At 38.5% G+C, this 21,388-nt stretch overlaps 3 protein-coding genes across 4 annotated transcripts in view; all 3 read right to left on the bottom strand.

The window, feature by feature from the left end:
* The window catches only part of TOPBP1 (DNA topoisomerase II binding protein 1), a 50,135-nt gene extending 43,155 nt beyond the window's left edge, over positions 1-6,980 (bottom strand). The window contains exons 1-8 of one of the 2 annotated variants that reach the window (XM_027872262.1): positions 6,911-6,980; positions 6,368-6,457; positions 5,769-5,903; positions 5,291-5,434; positions 4,406-4,587; positions 3,335-3,531; positions 1,267-1,446; positions 340-509 (exon numbers count right to left, since the gene is read on the bottom strand). In XM_027872262.1, coding sequence (XP_027728063.1) covers positions 340-509; positions 1,267-1,446; positions 3,335-3,531; positions 4,406-4,587; positions 5,291-5,434; positions 5,769-5,903; positions 6,368-6,451 — 1,092 coding nt within the window. In that variant the 5' untranslated portion in view covers positions 6,452-6,457; positions 6,911-6,980. The remainder of the gene's footprint in view (positions 1-339; positions 510-1,266; positions 1,447-3,334; positions 3,532-4,405; positions 4,588-5,290; positions 5,435-5,768; positions 5,904-6,367; positions 6,458-6,910) is intronic. The other variant, XM_027872263.1, reaches the window with a different exon arrangement.
* On the bottom strand, positions 6,458-7,389 carry LOC114050327 (translation initiation factor IF-2-like). Its single transcript, XM_027871934.1, has 2 exons — positions 6,911-7,389; positions 6,458-6,857 (listed from the first exon to the last, which is right to left on the bottom strand). Exons 1-2 carry the CDS (start codon positions 7,387-7,389, stop codon positions 6,458-6,460), a joined length of 879 nt encoding a protein of 292 aa, XP_027727735.1.
* An 8,719-nt stretch (positions 7,390-16,108) lies between these two features.
* Positions 16,109-21,388, bottom strand: part of LOC114050326 (DNA topoisomerase 2-binding protein 1-like) — a 44,496-nt gene continuing 39,216 nt past the window's right edge. Inside the window, 6 exon segments of the mRNA XM_027871933.1 lie at positions 16,109-16,179; positions 16,182-16,289; positions 16,566-16,584; positions 16,726-16,753; positions 16,755-16,818; positions 20,260-20,471. Coding sequence (XP_027727734.1) covers positions 16,109-16,179; positions 16,182-16,289; positions 16,566-16,584; positions 16,726-16,753; positions 16,755-16,818; positions 20,260-20,471 — 502 coding nt within the window.

Below are 21,388 nucleotides of genomic sequence, written 5' to 3'. Positions count from 1 at the left end.
ACATTTATTTCAAATCCCATATTCTGCAAGAGACCTTTCCTGTCCCAATCCTGACCCCGCACTAATACCCTGCCTCTGAAATTACCTCCCATTTATGCATACATCTGTATCCTGTATGGAGGTAGTTATTTCCATGTTGTCTCTCCCATTAGATTGTGAGCTCCTCAAGTACAGGAGCTGTGGTTTTGTCTTCCCTTGTATTCTCAGCACTTAGTGCAGTGCACATACTAAGCAATTATTAATATCTGCTGATTGGTTGACTCAGAGGCCACAAATACAAGGCTAATGAACATTAAAATGCACTAAATATCATAAGAGTTAATTAATTTACAGACATACCCGACAGCCATCCAGTAAATCCTCAGGTGCTTGAAATGCGCTGATATCCAAGTTTTGTAGATTTTCAACTAGAGACCCCAATTTGTTGTTCATAACTGAGTTATGTGTAGATTCATTAATGCAACTTGAATTGATGTTAGATATGTGACTGACATCTGAAAGAGTACGACCTACATATCAAAATGTAATGAAGACAAGCATTCATAAATGAAGATAAATAAATCAGGTCCTCACTGATTATGTTTTCCCCCACTGAACTTGATTTTGCAATCGAAAAGGATTTTTACTTTTCAATAAGATTCAGCATTTTAGCTAGAAGACAAAATATGAAAAGAAAAAAAAACTAAATGGGTTATACTACAGAAAGCTAATTTCATTTAAAAGACATTATTTAGAATTCTCTCATGCTCTATAATAGAATTCACTCCCTTCCCCGCAAAGGTAAATTTGTAAGTGCTAGGTTTAAGGGCTTAGAATATTTTGGAATTTTAAAAATTCCAACTTTTAAGATACAGTACTCTATCAAACATAACTATTTTAAATATAACATCAACAAAAATGAAGGCAACAGAAACTATAGCAAGATGTAATAATACAGAAAATTAAACAACATGAACTTCAGAAAAGATCTGAATTTTTAAAGAATTCATTTTTTATCTTGTCAGTTGTTCAAGTTGATTTCCTCAGCCTTTCCATAGATCAACAGTGGTATAACAAATGTAGCTGTCATATATCATAAAAAGAACTAAGACCTGAATAATTCTGATAAGCCACTTTTCCACTGTCCAATTATAAAGAAAGAATATATCCAATTTTCTAGTAAAAAATACCTCAACAAATACTAATAAAAACAAATCCTTCCATTAAAGTAAACTAATCAATACATGGAAAAAAAATTACTTCACTAAGTTGTAGTTAGGACCTTACCACTAGCTTCACTGTTCTGGCCAGTAGGAGTAGAAGTACCAGGTACACTCTTTGCTTCTGGTCCAGGCTCTGTCTTGTACTTGGCTTCATCTTGACAGAAGCCTTTCTCAATACTGTGAAAAAACCACTGGATTGTCACACAGTGTACATTCCATCTCTTGGCACATTCATATTTCTGACCTACCATGAGCAATAAGAAAAAAAATTACAGTATACTAAAAAGTCCCTTTACAAAATTCTTTAAGTTCTCAAGAACAGGGATAAAAAAATCTGAATTAAGAACACAGTAATAAAAAATACTATGACACAGAAACAATAACTTGTAATCCTGATAAGTAACTTTTTCAAGAATATTTGGTTCAAATTATAACATACATTTATATACATGAGAAAAAGTACATTTAGGTCAAAGTGCAAAAGTAACAAAACTCCGTACTTCAAAAAGCAAAACTATTCTATTATCAAACTGATTCAAATTAGGATCAATTCTACACATAACTGTTCTTCTCTCCAAGAATTTTTAATTCTTTATTTATTCAGTGCACTTGATACCATAGATGTAGAAAATGGGATCGAGAAGAACAAAGTGACCAAATTAGAATCCCACTTCTGATGTTCCTGAAAATCAGGAGTTGTTGAATGTCCAACAGCATTAGCAAACTGAATAATCATTTAATTGCAATCTTTATATCACACTCATTTCAGACTTAGCTTTACATTCATGGTCCTGAATGAACATATCTCTTCCACCAAGGCAGCTCAGCAAACACAAGCAAAGGTAATAAAAAGGAAACACAGTAGAAAAGTCCTTCCCTCAAGTCCATTTGTACAGATACTGAAGAGCTTAGAAAACATTTACTGGAATTCCACATACAGGTCTTTATCTTAGTGAGAAGCAGCACAGGGAAAGAAAAGAGCATGGACTTGGTATCATAAGACATAAGTTCAATCTGTGACCCTCACTCTCAGTGCTGACCCCAGGTAAGTAATTTAACTTTCCTGTACCTCAGCTTTCTCATCTCTAAAATGTGGATAAGAATACTTACACTATCTACCTGGGAGGATTGCCATGGTGAGAAAAAATCTTTGTCAACTCTGACATGAAAGTGAGAACCTATTACTCTTTTAGCAAAATACTAGAGAGCCCAAGTTATCTCATCACATTTTTTCAGATTCTTTGCTATTAATAGCATATTCTCCATGGACTTCCTCTGGTCCCTGGCTCATCATTCTTGGAAAATACCCACGCATACAAAACAAGTAGCCTACCCAATCATACAGTGACTGGACTGACTCTTAAAGCAGAACAAGGATTAATTACCCAATTTAGTAAAGTAACCAATGCCCTAGAATAACAGAAAATTAGGCAATTTAGATTTTTTTATTTTTATTTTTTTTTTTAGTGAGGCAATTGGGGTTAAGTGACTTGCCCAGGGTCACACAGCTAGTAAGTTTCAAGTGTTTGGTCTGCGGCCATATTTGAACTCAGGTCCTCCTGACTTCAGGGCCAGTGCTCTATCCGCTGTGCCACCCAATTTAGCTTTAAAAAGGAAAAAAACTTTAGTAACACAGAGAAGCATAAGATTTGGTAAAGGACTGAAAATGCTACCTAATGGTTTTTAACATATTACAAAGGAAACTTCTAAGCAAACCATGCTTCCCATATGGTATTTTAACAAAGAAACAAACAAAAAAAACTATTAAGTAGTATCAGTTGCGATCTAGTTGTTTTTCAGTCATGTCTGACTCTTTGTGACCCTTTTTGGGGTTTTCTTGGCAAAGATACTGGAATGGTTTGGCATTTCCTTCTCCAGTTCATTTTACAGATAAGGAAACTGAGGGAAACAGGGTTAAGTGACTTGCCGAAGTATCTTGGGCCTGATTTGAACTCAGGAAGATGAGTCTATCCATTGCGCCACCTAGCTGCTCAAAAAGTGTAAGTGGCTTTGAACTCAGGTCTTCTTGACTAAATTTAGGCCCACCACTTTATCCACTACATCATCTAACTGTCCTCAATAGACACCAGTAGCAACAGTTATGGGGTTTATTTTTCTGGAAACATTTTTACCTTTTGGTTCATGAACAATGAGGTGTGTGCATTCATTCATTTTCAGTTGTCCCATATATCGACCTCCATTCTCAATAGTGAATCGTTGAACTGCCCTTCTATCCAAGCTACATAAACCAGTCACACAGATAGTACAGCCAAAAAATAAAGGGCATTTGAAATCTTCCATATTTACATCTGTTAATTGTGTCATACATCTGAGGAAAATCAAAATAGCAGAAGGAAAGCATTTGCAGTACAATAAAAATTAGACAAAAAACCCTCAAAATAAAAGTTATGACAAATTTTACTTGCGCTAGAAGCAGCTTATATTTTGTCCATCATTTTCTTTTCTCCTACTTTAGGTTTACTGCAACATATTCAAAGTCACAAGAGTGGACTGAGAAACACTCAAAAAAAAAAACTGAATCCAAATTTTCTTAGGAAAAAGGGAAAAAAATGACTGTTACACTCTACAACCTGTCTCTAAATATATGGTCCAAAAATTCCAAATCTCACTCCAAGTGTTTTTATCCAAAGTCTTAAGTCATGGGCTTCAATTTAAAAGCTTGAGATTACCCTCAAGCATCCCCCATTTGATGACAGCTTTGCAAACAGTTATTCTGTTAGGAATGCTTTGTTAATTCTGAATGGCAATTTATGCTCAACATAGCCTACCTTCTCTTTCAACCTGATATACACGTGGGCAAGTCTGGAGATATACCAATTCATAGCAAACTAAATGGGGAGGTGGCAGGGACCTCAGAGATCATCCAATACAACCTCTTCACTTTACAGATGAGGAAATGGGGGTCCCAGAGAGGTGAACTGACTAACCTAACACTCAGACACATTCCAATTAACAGAAGTATTTTGATCCCAAATTCTCACTGCCTACCATGGGCACTCATCATCATTTTATGCTTAAGAAACTTTCACCCTTCTGGGTTTGGAAAAGAGAATGGTGTCAAACCTGTTTAGGTCACTGAGTGAGTAAGGAGAGAAGACACTCACAAAACTTTCTTCAGGGGACCTGTGGGATTGGCTTACATGATCTTATACATAATTTTTAAGTCACAATGAACAACTTACTTCTCTTGTGACTGCTTCCACAGCTCTTTTACCCAAGAAGGAAGCATAATAGGTTTCCGTAGATTTGCAGCCACTAGATATTTTTTGCTGCCGACTTCTCCAGCAATAAGGTGAGTTACTGATATACTCAAGTCTCTGCAAACTCGTCCACCCATCATTTGTACATATTTATGAACTTCTTTCTGGAGTGCCAAAGGAAGAGATAGGAAATATATTAATTTATGATCATTGTCATCAATTTTCTAAGGCATTCACTTTATTATGTCCACAACAAATTCATATTCATTTAATCACTATAGCTACGTTAAAATATATCTTTAAGATGAACAATTTACAAAGAAAAATGTAATTCTCCAAATGGTTAATGAGTCTACTGAAAGATACTAAAAGAATAATTTACTGGGTTTTTTTTTTCATTTAAAACCCTAACTATAATCAATTTTACAGAGAGCAGTTAGAGGAATATAATATGATAAAGAGAGAAACAATACTTTGGAACAAGGGCTCATAGTCACTTTGCTACAGTGGCTGAGGCAAGACCAGGGCATCTATGATCTGAAGGGAGATGAAATAGGTATCAGGGGCAGAAATTATAGAATACAAAACTGCAGTCCTGTGGCTGGACCAACTGAGGTTACAAATTGTTTGCATGATATTAATATGCAGGGCCTTGGTTATACTGCATTAACAATATTATTATAAAACACCATTGGTTAGGACAACTCGTGCTGGGTACAATTCAGTTTGAAGATCACCTTTTTGCCTCTTATACTGCTAGGTCATAACCTCTACTCTGGCATGTGAAATAAAATTTGAAACCAACAAAAAAAAAAATTCACATAAAAAAGTACATATTGATGTTATTATTCTACTAAAACATCTTACCCTTGTTTCTTTGTCAAGGCTTGTGCAAGAAATAGTTACGTCTGCCATAATCATATTATAAACTGGATACTCTGCTTTTGGAACACAACGTTGGTGCTGCATACAAAATGTGACTACTTGGGGGCCAACAATTCTACAGCCAAGCTACAGAAGAGAAAACACAAGGTTTATGTTATTTAAATAGAAAAAAAGATGATTTTCCTTCACATAGTTTCCCTTATTGCAAACTATATTATTTACCAGTATTTATACCTATTTCTTCAAAAATAGCTTTTTTCAGTAGTATGAGTACTCATATCACAGCCCTGTTTAACTTTGAAGATGGTATTGTAAGAGTTATTGCAGGGGACAAATTCATCATCACATGGCCCTCCTCTATTTATACTTTGCATTATATCTAAACCTAGTCAACAAAGAAATAATAGATACTGGAATTAGGAACAGAAAGTCCTCAGGAAAATACCAAAGGGCAATGAACCTTTTTGAGATGATCAAAAACAATGCCACTAAAAGGGTCACAGATGTAAAGTGATCTGTCATTTTTTTTAATTTTCAATGCCTCTTCTTCTGTAATAGTTTGAAGATATTCTTCTGACTGGAATTCTTTCATAGACTGTAGGAAAAGTGAAATAAGAGTGAGTATATTTTAATTATTCAGACTTCCTTAAACTACATAATTAATCAGAAAGATAAGGAACCAAAAATTGCACTGTATTTGAAGAAACTTTTTAACAATGAACCAGAAACTCTGTTCAAGAGAAAAAAATTTTAAAGTACAAGATGTTATTTGGTTAAATCACACTTCCCAAAAGAATGAAGATCTAGTAGACAAAAAGGAGTGATCTGCTCTTTCAAGGCCTGCACATCAAATATATCCGATACAAAGGACAACTGAAATAGAACTCCATAACAGACAACATACAACACGAATAAATGGTAGAATCGTGGCAACACAACAGCGGTGTTAGTCACAAATCCGTTTTTACGCTTCGTAAACATTTCGGTACTTCAGACACCAAAACGTAAAAGGAAAATGACCTCCTAGGTCCAGACAACACAAACGGCCAACTCACTTACCTCAAGCGCTGTAAAAAAAAATTCGGAGTTCCCCTGCGCCTTCACGAACTTCACGTAATACGGCTCTCGCTCATTTTCGGACATGCTGACCTAAAACAACGATACGCGGTCACCCGAGGCCTTCCGCGGGGCCCGGGGCGTCGGCGCAGGGCCTGCTGCGGGCCGGCCCTCGCGGCTCCCCCGGGGCCAGGCAGCCCCTGCCGCCCCGGAGGAGCCGCGGAGACAGACAGCCGAAGGACCGGAGCCTTCGAAGGGGCCGGGGCCGCCCGAGGGGACGGGAGGGGAGGGGCGGGGCCGGGGCCTCAGGGGATTCGGGCTCGAACCCAGCTCCCGCTGCCTCGTCTGCCAGAGCCCAGAGCCCGGAGCCCGGCCGGGCAGCGGGGCCCGGGGCAGTTCCCGGGGCCGCCGTACCAACGGCAGCGCCGCCCACCTCGCCGCTCGGGCCCGGTCCCCTCCAGCCTCCGGCTCCGCCCCACCCCGCCGCTCGGGCCTGGGGCGGCCACACAACGGTCGCTCCCAACGCTGCCCATCGTCCTCACTCACCACCCAGGGCCTCCGGCGTCCTGAGGCGGCGGCGGCTGCAGTCCAGAGCGAGGCTCGGGAGGAAGGCGGCCGACGCGGCGTGAGGAAAGCCCGAGCGCGCGACGGGGGCGGGAGGGGGAGGGGGAAGGTGAGGCCAGCGGGCTCGGAGCCTCAGCGCCGAGTTTCCCGCCAACCCGAGGGCTTCCCCTTCCGCCACCTGGCGGAGGTGACGCCACGGAGCAGCGCGGAAGGGGAGGAGTTTCTACAGCCATTCCCCACCAGGCGGAAATGGTGCGAGTGACAGCTTCCGGGAAGGGGAAAGAACCCGGGCTTGGGATCGTCTTCTGCCTCGGGCGCCTGGGGCCTGAGGCTTGTTTTTCTAACCTCAGTCCAGGGCCGTGGCCCAGGCAGGAGTGTAGGAGGCAGTCCCTGGGATTTAGAGTCACGTAGAACTGAACTGGCCGCCGAGGCTTTTGCGGCCTAAGCCTTTCATTTGACATAAGCCCGAGAGCTTCAGTAACTAGCTCTGAGTCGCACAGGAAACGGCCGAGCCGGGATTCGAACGCTCCCCCGCTGGCTTTTCCCTCTGTGCCTCTTCCCTCTGGCTCGGGACAGAGGCAGGGGAAGCCGGGGCCTCGGCCGGACCAAAGGCAGCGCCCGTTGAAGGCTCCTTGTCGGACTGCCGGACTGCGCCAGGCCCCCCTTCCCTTCTCCCCTCCTTGTTCCGTCGCTCTAGGTACGACCCCAGGGTCACGGCTAGGAGGTGTCTGAGGCCGGCTTGGCACTCCATCCGCCGGGCCACCCGGCCGCACCTTTCCTCTTACCAGGCTGCAAAGAGATTCAGCCCTTCTGCTTACTTTGGCACTCGCTATGCCTATGTAGAGCCTTCTTCCTCCCCTACCCCTTCCCCTTATTTCTGGAATACCCGTTAATTTCTGTGTGATTAAAGAACCACAGTTAGGAGCTTAAGTGACGCATACCTATTGGGAAACAGCGTTTAGGGAGAGGTCAAGGAAATGATAGGAATCACCCAAGGATTCGTTGATAATGTACTGCTGCCAATCAAAACCAGCAACATGCAGAGATCTAGGAGGTAAACCAGATTTATTACATGTACGCCAAGCACACTCTGAATTCCCTAAATGGCTACTGAGCACCAGATAAAGTTTTCTTAAGACTTCTAGTTACATCCAAGGGAAAAAAGAAACAATTAGGATTTACAGATGCCAAAAAGGGAAATGTAAAGATTTACCATTTCAAAGATATGTAAGCTATACATAAAGATAGTGTAAGATATTTATACAAAGATATTGTAAGATTTATAGCAGGCTAAAGAAGAGCAAGGAGGATTACAAGTCAAAAGATAACAAAAGGAGAGAATTGCTTCAAGTCAAGTTGTAAATTGAGCAACAAACACTGAGTAGTTTAGACATTACAACTAGCAAATGATTATCTTTTATCTCTGCCCAGTTGTCTTGAGTTAAATTATTGAAAATCTCAGCTAAATTCCATACTATAAGAAAAACTCCAGCCAGATTTTCCTTATAAATAAAATGGTCATGCTGGAGCCAAATAAAAAGAAAATTAAAAATTTATGACAAAGGGAACCTACAATCTAATGGGAGGGAGGGCCCGGGACTTAACATTTAAAGAGATATGCATTGAGTTTTAGTGGTTAGTTTTAACAGCTAGGTGTTGGGAGGATAGAGCACAGGACTTGGAATTAAGAAGATGAGTTAGAATCTTGCTTAAGACACTAACCATGTGCAAGTCACTTAACCTCTATGTACCTAAGTTTCCTCCTGTGTAAAAATGGGGAAGAAAACAATATGACCTACCTCACAGGGTTGTTGTGGATCTAATGTAAAGCACTATATAAATGCTAGCCATTATTTATTATCAATAGCAGTTTAGAGAGAGGGGCAGAATCCAGACAAAGCTTTAGAGTATAGCTTGCCCACCACATCTCCTTGACAAAGATCAAGAATATGCACCAGACCTAGTTCTGATCAAGAAAGCAAAGAAAGTCATACTCAGTTATTTTTCCAGTCCAGAGTTGCTCTGGATACTGAGGACAAAGTCTGCCGTGAGCATGCCTAAGGGAACATTCCAACACCTAGGGACTGAAAGAGGGCAAGACAGGGCACCAGGCAGGAAGCACTGGAGCAAAAAAGAGATCCCAGGAGACCCCTTAACAAACACTGGGTGAACTGTTATCCACCACCCAGTTCAGGGTCACAGATGTAGGGTAGAGAGAAACAGTTGTGAGCATGGGCCCTAGTTTCTCTGAACCTGCATTGCTTCCCAGCAGTCCAGTAGTACCTGAGTTAAGCAAAAGTATACTGAAAATTTCAGCTAGAAATAAGCCAATAGACCACAAACCTGAGTCAGGACTTTGCAGAGCTTAGATAAGGAGGTTAGTGAACAGATCAACCCCTGGATCACACCATTATGGGGGGCATTGAAAACTTGCAGGCCTCCAGGGGGAGCTGTGAAATCAGCAGAAGGCTGTAAGAAGACAGAAACTCAGGCTAGACATCCTCCCCACAAATGTGCAGAGCTCAGCACCAATGTAAAGTCTAGAGTAAAGAAGTAGGCTGGAAGAATGAGCAAACAAACAAAAAAAAATAATCCAACCATCAGGAACTATTATGGTGATATGTAAGCTTGAGATACAAACACAGGAGAGAATAACTGCAGAACATTCAAAAGCAAAGCCTTAAAAGAAAATGCAGGTTGGCTACAAGTCAAAAAAAGAATTCCTAGGAGAATTAAAGCAAATGTTAAAGAAAGCTCAAAATTTATTTTAAAAACCAAGGAAGGAGATTCTGGGAGGATAGCAGAATAAGACAGGAAATTACCTGGCTCTCCTAAATCGCCCCACAAACAATATAAAATAATGCCTCAGAGTGAACTTTGAGTGGCAAAAATAATTTAAAGCTGGGTAAAGCAGTTGTCCACCTAAAACAGCTTCCAAGGATGTGAGGAAAGACCCCATCTCCCTGGGTAGTTGTTTGACCTGATTGTAGTGCAGACATCTCTGGACAGATATTGCTGAATCAAACAACAAGCTGTGGGGGCAGCTCTGGGTGGCATCCTCAGCTTCAGGAACTTTCACCCCACAGACAGCAGTTGGGGTTGGACATTGGGTGAGGGGAAGATTGCAGGGCCCTCTGCTGGTACTGGATGCTGGACCCAGGTGCACTGACCTGATGCATTCTAGGGCTGTGACTGTAGGTGAGGAGGAATGAGTACAGACTGGGTGAGTGTAGTCATCGAGGGATTTGAACTCTCCTGAGGGTCCAGAGGACCCTGTTGACTATGGACACTTGTGAAGTCCTTGGCTTTGGTTTCAGGGCAGAGGGGTGAGCTGAGGCTTACAGCTGTAGGAGGTACCACAGGGAACAAAAGCTTTTGAGGTGGCAGCATTGCAGGGGGCCCTGATTATGGCTCAGGGACTGAGAGTTAGTTCCCTGATATAGTTAGTTCCCTGGATATAGCTCAGAAAAAAATAGCACAAAAACCCTAAAGTCTAAGATATTATCCCCCACACCTTGGGACTAGAGCCTGATTTTAACACAAAGTTAGCAGATAAGAAATAAGCTGCTAAAAAAAAAATAAGAAATAATAAATGAAAAAGAAAGAACCCAACCATACATAGCTATTATGGTGATAGAGAAGATCTAGGTTCAAATGCAGAAGAAGATAGTGAAGTTAAAATAGCTACTTCTATCTCAAAGAAAAAAGCAAAATGGTCACAAGCCCAAAAAGAGTTTTTGGAAGAGCTTAAAAAGAACTTTGAAAATCAAATAAAGAGAGGTTGAGGAAAAATTAGGAAAAAATAAGAGTAATGCAAGAAAATTATGAAAAGAAATTCAACCAGTTGGAAAAAGAGATCCAGAAGAAAATAACCCCTTAAAAATTAGAATGGGGCAAGGGGAAGCTAATGACTTCATAAGACACTAAGAAATAATAAAGTAAAATCAAAAGAATGAAAAAACAGAATGTAAAACATCACATTAGAAAAACTGACCCGGAGAATAGATCAAAGAGAGGTAATATAAGAATTGTTGTACTACATGAAGATGACCAGAAAAAGAGTCTAGATACTATACTTCAAGATATTAAGGAAAATTGCCCTAAAGTTTTAAAATGAGAGGGTAAAACAGAAATAGAAAAAAATCCACCAATCACCACCTGAAAAATCCCAAGATAAAAACTCACAGGAATATCACAGCTAAGTTTTGAAGCTCCCAGGTCAAGGAGAAAATACTACAAATGACGAGGAAAAAAAACTGATTTAAATATTGTGGTGATATAGTCAGGATAACGCAAGACTTAGCAGGTTCTAAAAGAATAAAGGTCATGGAGCAATATATTCTGAATAGCAAAGGGGCTGGGCTTGCAACCGAGAATAACAACTTATCAGCAAAGCTGTGTTATCCTGAATGGGAAAAAATAGACATTTAATGAACAAAAGGACTTTCAGGTATTTGTGAAGATGGAAACTAAGTAGAAAATGTGACCTATTAGATTCAGGAGAAATATAAGAAGGTAAACATTAAAGACCAATTATAAAGACTTAATAAGGTCATTATCTGGAAGTCAAAGAATGTTATCATTTGAGCAGGAGGATTTCAGAAAAACCTGGAAAGACATATATGAAATGATGCAAAGTGAAGTGAGCAGAACCAGGAGAATGTTGTACAAAGTAATAGCAATACCATAGAATGATCAATGTGTGAATGACTTAGCTATTCTCAGCAATACAATGATTAAAGACATTTCCAAAGGACATATGATGAAACAATGCTATCCACCCCCAGAGAATGACCTGATGCAGTCTGAAGGCAGATTAAAGCATACTATTTTTCATTTTCTGTATTTTTTGTGGGTTTTTTCCCTCCTTTGGGTCTGTGTCTTCTTTTATACCATAACTAATATGGTAATAATGTTTTGTATGATTGCCTAACTTATAACAAATTACTGTTTCAGGGAGGGAGGAGGTGAGAGAGGGAGGGAGAAAGTTTGGAACTCAAAATTTAAAAAAAAATTAATGTTAAAAATTGTCTTTATATGTAACTGGGGGGAAATAATTTTTTTTAGTTGCTAAGATTTATTGCAGATAAAATAATTTCATAAAATATCACAAAGTAGACCAGCTTTCCCACCTATATTCCAACAAATAATTATTTTAATTTTTTTTGCAATGACTTGTATAGAAGGGGTGATGTTTCCATTTCTTTTTTTTTTTAGTATTTTATTTTTATTTTTCCCGTTACATGTAAAAACAATTTTTAACATTCATCCTCAAAACTATTGAGTTTCAAATTCTCTCCCATCCTCCCTATCCAACCCCCCCCCCATTGAGAAGGCAAGCAGTTCGATATAGGTTACACATGTGTAGTCATGCAAAACACATCCATGATAGTCATGTTGTGAAAGAAAACATCGACCAAAAAAACCATCACGAAAAATAAAATTTAAAAGAAAGTATGCTTCATTCTGTATTCAGACACCATCAGTTTTTTCTCAGGGAATGGATAGCATTTTTCATCATAAGCCCTTCAGAGTTGTCTTGGATCATTGTATTGCTGAGAACAGCTAAGTCATTCACAGCTGATCTGCTACTTTGTACACGGTACATTTCACTTTGCATCAGCCCATGAAAGTCTTTCCAGATTTTTCTGAGAGCATCCTGCTCATCATTTCTTATAGTACCATAATATTTCATCATAATCACATACCACAACTTGTTCAGCAATTCCTCAATTGATGGGCATCTCCTCAGTTTCTAATTCTTTGCCTCCCAGAAAAGAGCTGCTATAAATATTTTTATATATATGGGTTCTTTTCCTTTTTGTTTTTTATCTCTTTTGGGATATAGACCTAGTAGTGGTATTGCTAGGTCAAAGGGTATGCATGGTTTTATAACCCTTTTGGCACAGTTCCAAATTGCTCTACAGAATGGTTCAATCAGTTCACAACTCCACCAACAGTGCATTAATGTCTCATTTTTCCCACATCGCCTCCAACATTTGTCATTTATCTTTTCTGTCCTATTAGCCAATCTAATAGGTATGAGATCGTACCTCAGAATTGTTTTAATTTGCATTTCTCCAATCAATAGTGCATTAGAATATTTTTCAAATGGCTACAGATGGCTTTGATTACTTCATCTGAAAACTGATTATATCTTTTGATCATTTATCATTTGGGGAATGGTTCTTATTTTTATAAATTTGACTCAGTTCTCTATGTTTGAGAAATGAGGCCTTTATCAGAGAAACTTGCTTCAATTTTTCAGTTACTACTGCTATTTCCCTCCATCCTATCCTCCCTCCTCCATTTATTCTATTCTCTTTCTTCACCCTTTCCCTCCTCAAAAGTGTTTTGCTTCTGACTACTCCCTCCCTCAATGTGCTCTCTATTCTATCACCCCCTCCTTCTTTCATCTCTTTCCCCTCTTACTTTCCTATAGGGTAAGAGAGATTTCTATACCCACTTGAGTGTGTATGTTATTCCCTCTTTGAGCGAATTCTGATGAGAGCAAGGTTCACTTACTTCTCTTCACCTTCCCTCTCCTCCCCTTCACTGTAAAAGCTTTTTGTTGCCTCTTTTGTTGTAAACCCTTTTTTTTTTTTTGTTGCTGTGCTAGTGCTTCTCCTCACCCTGGGACTACCACCTGAGACTATGACCCAGATCTGAATATGGGCAAAGCAGAGTCCTGCCTCAGTGGTAGCACAAAGACTCCTGTAATCTTCTGACCAGTTGTTTGACCTCTTACTGTCCGTGGACTGAGAGTTCCAGAAGCAGCTACTGCTGCTGCTGATTCAATCACTCCCAAGGCCTGCTCCTATTTGCTGTGAGTAGGGCTGTGCTGGTGAGGCCTACTCCTCTCTCACCCTAGTGCAAGAGACCTTTCCTGCCAATCTTCCAAGTGGTCTTGGGCTGGAAATTTGTTTCAGTCTTTTTGTGGGTTCTGCTGCTCTAGAATTTTAGTCTTTTTTTTTAAAAGGTATTTTCAGGGGTTTGGGGGAGATCTCAGGTGAGTCCCTGCCTTTACTCTGCCTGGATCTGCCCTCTGAAAATAAAATTTTATTAAAAAAGAAAAAAGGAATGTTATCATTACTTGAGTAATTTGAAAGAGCATACACAGGTAGAAGGCTTGAGGTTTAGCTGAGTATGATGGAATGATGCTAAAAAATAAAAATGGGTAGAAAGAGGTAAAATGGAGCAATTATCTCATATAAATGAGGAATGAATGGAAGAATTGCTATTGTGGAGGCAGAAGTGGGTGGAGGGCTGATGTGCTAGAACCTTATTCTCATCAGAATTGGGTTAAAGTGGGAAGAACATGTAAGAATAAATCTTAACTTACAGAGGGTGGCAAGAGGATAGGACAAGGGAAGGACTCTTACAAGGGTGTGCAGATCAAGAAATAGGAGGATAAGGGGAGAGGATTAGGGAAGGACTCTTAGAAGGGTGGATAGATTAAGGAATAAGAGGGTAAAGGAATAGAGGATAAGGGAGGGATTCTTAGAAGGGATATGGATCAGGGAGGCAGTGGTTAGAGGTCATTTAGATGTTTGAGGAGGAATAAGATAAAAAGAAAGGGAGAGAAGGATAAATGGTGACAAAAAATAGGAGGGAAATGCACAACTAGTAATCATAACTTTGGATGTGAATGGGATGAAATCACCCATAAAATGGAAAGATAGCAGAATGGAATAAAAACCAGAAGCTGACAATATGTTGTTTACAAGAAACACGTTTTAAAATGAGTTACACATGGAGTAAAAAATAAAAGGGTTGGAGTAGACTATATTATGCTTCAGCTGATGCAAAAAAAAAAAGCAAGGGAAGCAATCATGATCTCAAAAAAGTTAAAATGGATTGAATTAAAAATGATGAACAGGGAAACTACATTGTAATAAAGGTGGCATAGGTAATGAAGTAATATCAATACTAGCCCTATATATACCAAATGCTATAGAATCCAAATTTTTAAAGGAAAAGCTTAATAAATTATAGATGGAAATAACAAAACTATTAATAGTAGGGGGACTTCAATCTTCACCTCTCAGAACTAGATAAATCTAACAAAAAATAAGAAGTCAAAGAGATGAGTCTTAGATAAGCTAGACATGAGATATCTGGAGAGAACTGAATGGGAATCGAAAGGAATACACCTTTTCTCAGTGATACATGGTACTTTATAAAAATTGACCACATATTAGGGCATAATAATTTTATAGTTGAATGTAGAAAAGCAGAAATATTAAATACTTTTCAGATCATAATGCAATAAAATTATATTTCACAAAGGACCATGGAAACAGGTAAAAAATTAACTGGAGACTAAATAACCTAATCTTAAATAATGAGTAGGCTAAAAAATATATCATAGAAACAATAATCTTATTAAGGAGAATAACAACAATGAAATAACGTATCACAAACTATGGGATGCAGCAAAAGCATAATCAGAGGAAAATTTATCCCTCTAAATGCTTATATTGATAAAATAGAAAAATACCAGACCAGTGAATTGGCTATGCAAATTTTTAAAAAAGCTAGAAAAAGAACAATAAGCTTATAATCCAAGGAAGGACTCAACAAATATGCATAAATAAGCTATTCACAGGAAAAATAGGAATTCTAAAAAAGGTACTAGAATTCAGGGGTTGGGAAAGGCTTCCTGAAAATGTGATTTTAGTTGGATTGAAGGAAGCTAGGATACAGAGATGAAGGACAGTATCCAGGCATGGAGGAACAGCCAGAGAAAATGCCTAGAGCCAAGAAGTGAAATTTTCAGGAATAGCAAGGAAGTCAGTGTCACTGAATCAGAGTATGTGGAAAGGATTAAGGTATAAGAAGACTGGAAAGGAAGGAGGGGATAGGTTTGAATGTTTGAATTAAGAGGGCTTCCTGGAGGTAATGAGGGGGAAACAGGAGTTGATGGAGTAGGGGAGTGACATGGTTGGACCTCTTCTTTAGGAAAATCACTTTGACAGCTAAATAGAAGATTTACACAAAATAATTATCCAAAGCAATGCCATAAATGAAATGAAGTGAAACTTTATTCAGTACACATTTGAACACAGTTCAAATCCAGTAGAATGGCACAGCTGGCTTCTTGTAAGCAACTGTTGTTACAATTCCTCATTGAAATGAATTTCACTATTACTTATAGGGATGGAAAAGGTAGAGACATCTTCAAAATGTGTCATTTGAAAACTCATACATTACAGGAATAATGCAGCAGTGAGTGGTGGCAATTGACTTGGGACAGCTTTGTCCAGGTGATAATTGCTCTCACCATCACTCACGGACAAGTACTCTTGAAAAGTGGGAAGGAAAAAAAAAGCATAAAAACAAACATCACAGCAAAGATAAACTTAAAAACCTTACATTTTTGCCTACTTGTATATTAATGTTTTCTCATTCTGCCATAGCAAAAGATAACAGTAAACACTGGGACATTATGTCCCAAGAAATTCATCTTCAAAGTGAACAAATGCTTCTAGAAATTTCCATCACCTAAAGAATAACTAAGGCTGGCAGAGATGCAATTTCTGTCTTCCTTTTGAGGAAGAAAGACTAACATAACTCTTCTACATGGACTTGTAAAAATGCCACAGGTGTCATACTGGCAACTGAGAGAAATACTTACGTAGACAATTGTCAGGTAACTGTATATTATCAAAAATCAGATTGAAAAATGTTTTGCACAGTAGCCTATTAAATACAATCCTAAAGCAATTATACAGATTGGATCTCCAATATCCCAGTCATGAATCCAGAAGGAACAAAAAAAGTAAAATAGAAACGACTAAGTTTAGGAAATAGATGTTCGTAATAACTGAGTCCTTTCTACTTGACCAGGATCGCAAGAAAGGCATTGCCTATAAAGCCATGTATAAACCCTGAGCAATAAAAGGGTGGCATAAATAGTGCTGTGCAAGCTTAATCATTACTTTCATGAAACTATTCTATTATGTCATCAAAAGAAGAAGCTTTTATTAAAGCATTGTAGAAAGTTGGTGAAAGTATAATTACTCATCTTGGGCTGTCTTGTGAAGGATTTTTTTTTCTCTCTGTATAAAGTAGTATCACTCTGGAAAAAAAAAACACAGGACTAGTTTATTAAACTTTCTAAGCCTCTTTTGGAGAACAGTATTTTTCCAATAATGCTGAATAAAATAATTATTGGCATATATGTAGGTATGGCTTTGACCATTTTCTTATCTGCAAAAATTAGGGTGATTGTACTTCTACTCCCTATTTCAAGTTGTTATGAGAAAATCACTTGTGAAAGTGCTAAATTAATGTGAATTCATGGGATTTAGAAATAGAAGATATCTTTAAGGTCATCTTATCTAACTGCCTCATTTTACAACAGAGAAAAATGAGGCTCAGACAGGTAGACTGACTTTCTCAAGGACACAAAGATACTAAGTTGCAGAGCAAGAGATCTGAACCCAGGTCTTTCCTTTTCCTTATTACTTAATGTTAACCAGAACTGGCTTACACAACTAGTGATTTTCAATGATTTACGCAATTAAAGTTTCTCCTATTATGTCTGTACTTTAAGTTCAACAAGTATTTACTGAATAACTGCTATGTGTTTATCTCTGTGCAAGGTGCTGTGAGAGAATTAAAAAATTTATTGCAGACTCCAAAGAACTCATAATAATATTTTTTTTTTTGGTGGGGGGAGGGAAAGCCTGGAAGAGACAGTAGAACAACACATGCATGAAATAATTAACAAATAGTAAAAAACATATCACTTTAAAATGCTTAAGACCAAGCATCATAACTTACCTAACAAAATTAAATTCAACATGTATTTTTAAAAACAGAAATAAATATTAATAGTAATGCTTTTTTAAAAGATGAGATTATTCACAAAATGAAAAAATACTTCCCATACAAAAGGCTTAAATTATCTCAGTTTTTTAAAGGAAAAGTATGCAAGAGTTCGCAGAAGCAAAAACAATTATGCACTGACTACTCAGCAATTGCCTAAAAAGAAGTAACCTACCAGATATAATCTTCCTATGGCAAATTCAGTTCTGACTAAACATCATGGACATACATTTGCACTAAGTTAATGATCTTGTCATTTACATGTATAGCTAGCTCCATTACTGAGGCCCCAAAATCAAGAAGACAACTTCTCTTTTTTAATTTCTACCCAGGGGTCAAGATGTATTTGTAACTTCCTGAAATAAGTAAACAGGCTATGGCATCAGGAGACCGTCCTTCAGGAGCCTTTGTGGAAAAAAAAAAAAACTGGAGAAAGTTTCATCCCCCTCTCCTATAATGCAACCTCTGATTTCCTCCATAAAGGCCAATTCTCCTGGTTACCCAAAAGGAGCTATTAGGAAGTTACTCTGCAGGACATTTTTTTTGAAGTGCTTCCATTTTAAAATGTAAGTGGTCCACAGGCTGCAAGTCTGACAACTCTAGGTTAAGGAACTCTTTAAATGATGGCAATCTAGATCTGAGAACAGATACATCTGAGATGGTGATCTGCTGTGGAAAAAACTGAACACAAATTTTCTTTTTCATAACACCCAGATTGATTAGGTAAAGATAGGAATCAGAACTTTTACTCAAATGAAAGAAAAAAAAAAGCTAGTAAAGGCATAGAAGTTAGGAAAGCTGAATAGGGGAAAAATACTCTTGAAGGGCTTCACATAGAACTGAGATTATTATATCAGAGGGAGACCACACCGCCACAAAGCTGTTTCTTCTTCCTGCTTTACCATCAGGTAAGAGGAGATGCAAGAGTGCTAAAGGAAACACAGACATGAGTGAGAAACACAGAATTCAAAGCCAGGAGGCATTTTTCATTTGTACCACACTGCCTCTGTTTGGTCCCAAAGTACTGAAGTCAAAACAATGGATAGAAGTTGCAGAGAGGCTGATACCAGGCTTCATGCAAGCAAAATGTCCTAACAACAAAAGCTAGCCAAAAGTAAAATGGGTGACCTTGGGAGGAAGCAGGTTCCTCATCACTAGAGGTCTTCAAAAAACAAACAAATGGACCACCCACCACTTTTTAGGGATTTTTGTAAAAGAAAAGTTTGATATGGGTTAGTTTCAGTGTTCTTTGATGTCCCTTCTGAGTCAGCGTTTGTGCTGATAGAAGTATTTTGAAAGAACTTATAAACTCATAGGACCACTTAAAAGAGACTTGGTGCTCTCATTCATAGTTTTTATGAACAAACATTTGACTCACTACATAGACAACAAGAAGAGGCGACAGTCCCTCGACAAAAAAGACAACAGTCACACTAGGCACGACAGAAGGCCCCAAGATAATGCAGCTAGGGTCTGCTGGAGTGCAGGCTCCCAAAAGGGAGCAGCACTGGACTTGCCATGGACTGTGTGGTGTGATGTGTCTGAACTTTTAGTTTGGCCTACCACTGACCCAGGAGCGAAGGTAGCCTTTAGGAAGGCAGGGAAATTCCAGTCAAGGAGTCACCTCTGTCTCTGAAAATACGGTCAGACCTGGAAAACCAAGAGTGTTACTTCTGTCTCCCAGGCTCTGACTGATCAATCAACTAAGTCAAGAAACATTTACTAAGCATTTACTATGTGGCAGGCATTCTGCTAAATATATAAATAAAAAGCAGAGAGAGACCATTGCCTCAAGTAGTTTATATCTGAATGATCATTATAATTTTGGAGCATTAAAATTTTTGTAGTTCCTCATGACACTGTCTTGGAACAGCATATTTACTGAAAGCTGCTATATAGAATTCTTGTCTCATTTTAGTTACATACAATTTAGTATGAGTCAATAAAAAAAGCTACAACCACCAAATACAATCTAGACCTTCCAATTTTACCTCCTATTTTTTCTTCTAGTTTAGGTATTTTAAATTTTTTCTTGAGATTATGAAAAAAGCCTCAAGTTGTTGTTCATCTTTGAGGTATATTCAGACAACACTTACAGACAATGAAAATTAAATGTTACCTACCTGGGCAAGCACCACACGTTCATTTTGCCATCCCCAAAGAAAATATACAATAGGAGTTTATCAGACTTCAATAAGACTTAAAAATATGACTACTCAGACTGCAAAAGTGAAAAATGAAAGTTCCTGTCTTGGGAGAATACTCAGTACAATTGGTATCCTTCACACCATGATATCTTCCTCCAACAGAATATAATGTCCTAAGGGAGCAGGATGTTTTCATTAATAAATCCTTATTGAATTGAATCAGTTATCTCATTTGTAAAATGACAGGGTTGAATTGGAAGAACACTAAGTTACTTTCAGCTCTATACCTATGATCCCATGAATCAACTAGTTATAGAAATATTAATAACAAAACAAAGTCAAATTGGCAACCTTGTTCGGGCAGATTTCCAACCAGAAACTTCCATTCTTCTGCTCTCTTCCCCAACTTAGCAGTCTCCAATATCCAAGCCATAGACACTGTAGGTAATCCCCATTTCTGTGCAGCCTGATATTTAGAATCATCTGGTTGTTTCACTATAAGATGGGTACTGGCAAGCATGTCATTCTTCGCACTGTCCTGGCACACAAAAAATTCCTGAACTCTGAAATTGTTAAGAGTATACATGCAGACATTTAATAAACTGACTTGACTAATAAAATAATTTATCTGGGCTACAAGTAAACAACCTAGGAGGCTAGACAAGATATAGTTAAGTTCTTCAAACTAAACAAAACCAGAATGCTACAAAAAACATTACCAGCCTGGAGTAAAACTGATCACTAATATTAAAAAAATACAAAATTAAAATATTCCTACAAGTAATAACAAAATTTCTTTTAACTTATGCACTGACCTACCTACTTACCTTCACTCTTCTAGCCAAAGGCACACTAAAGGCAAGCAGAACAGAGAGCAATAATAATTTATTAATAGAGTAACAATAATATCTCCTATCCATGAAGCTATTCTCAACTTTTCCAAGAGCTTTCACATACAAATCTTATTTGATCTTCACAACAAGGCAATGGTAGAGTAGGAAAGAATTTATCACCATTTTACAGATGAGAAAACTGAGGCAGACTGATGTTAAGGACTTACCTACTGACAAAATGAGAGCTGGTACAAGGGAAATAAAGTAGTAGGCATGTACCAAACTTGTTCTGTTCCACCCCTCAAGTAACAGAATGGGATGGGAACAGCAGGATGCCTTTGTGCTAGGTATTAGGGAGGATACCCAAATGTGCAGAAAGCTTGGAAGCATACAGACAAGAGAACAAACAATACAAGCACACCCAAACTGCTTTGTGCCTGTCTGAAATAGGAAAATGAATACTTGTTAGGAGTGTTCAGATTATCTGCTTGAGAAAATGTGAACAGTTACCTAAAACGCTCACATTTTCTCCTTAAATTCCCATTTGGGGCTGGGCAAAGTATATTCTGAAGTAATTTTCCAAATTAGCCTGATAACCATGCAGCAGCTTACTGAGAGGCAATGTGGTCTAGAGAAACAAAGAAATG

Source organism: Vombatus ursinus, unplaced genomic scaffold (genome assembly GCF_900497805.2).
Source record: "Vombatus ursinus unplaced genomic scaffold, bare-nosed wombat genome assembly UNPS02014799.1, whole genome shotgun sequence".
In the NCBI taxonomy this organism is placed as follows: Eukaryota; Metazoa; Chordata; class Mammalia; order Diprotodontia; family Vombatidae; genus Vombatus; species Vombatus ursinus.
Note: the sequence above shows the minus strand (reverse complement) of the source record. Positions and strands in the feature narration are given on the sequence as shown.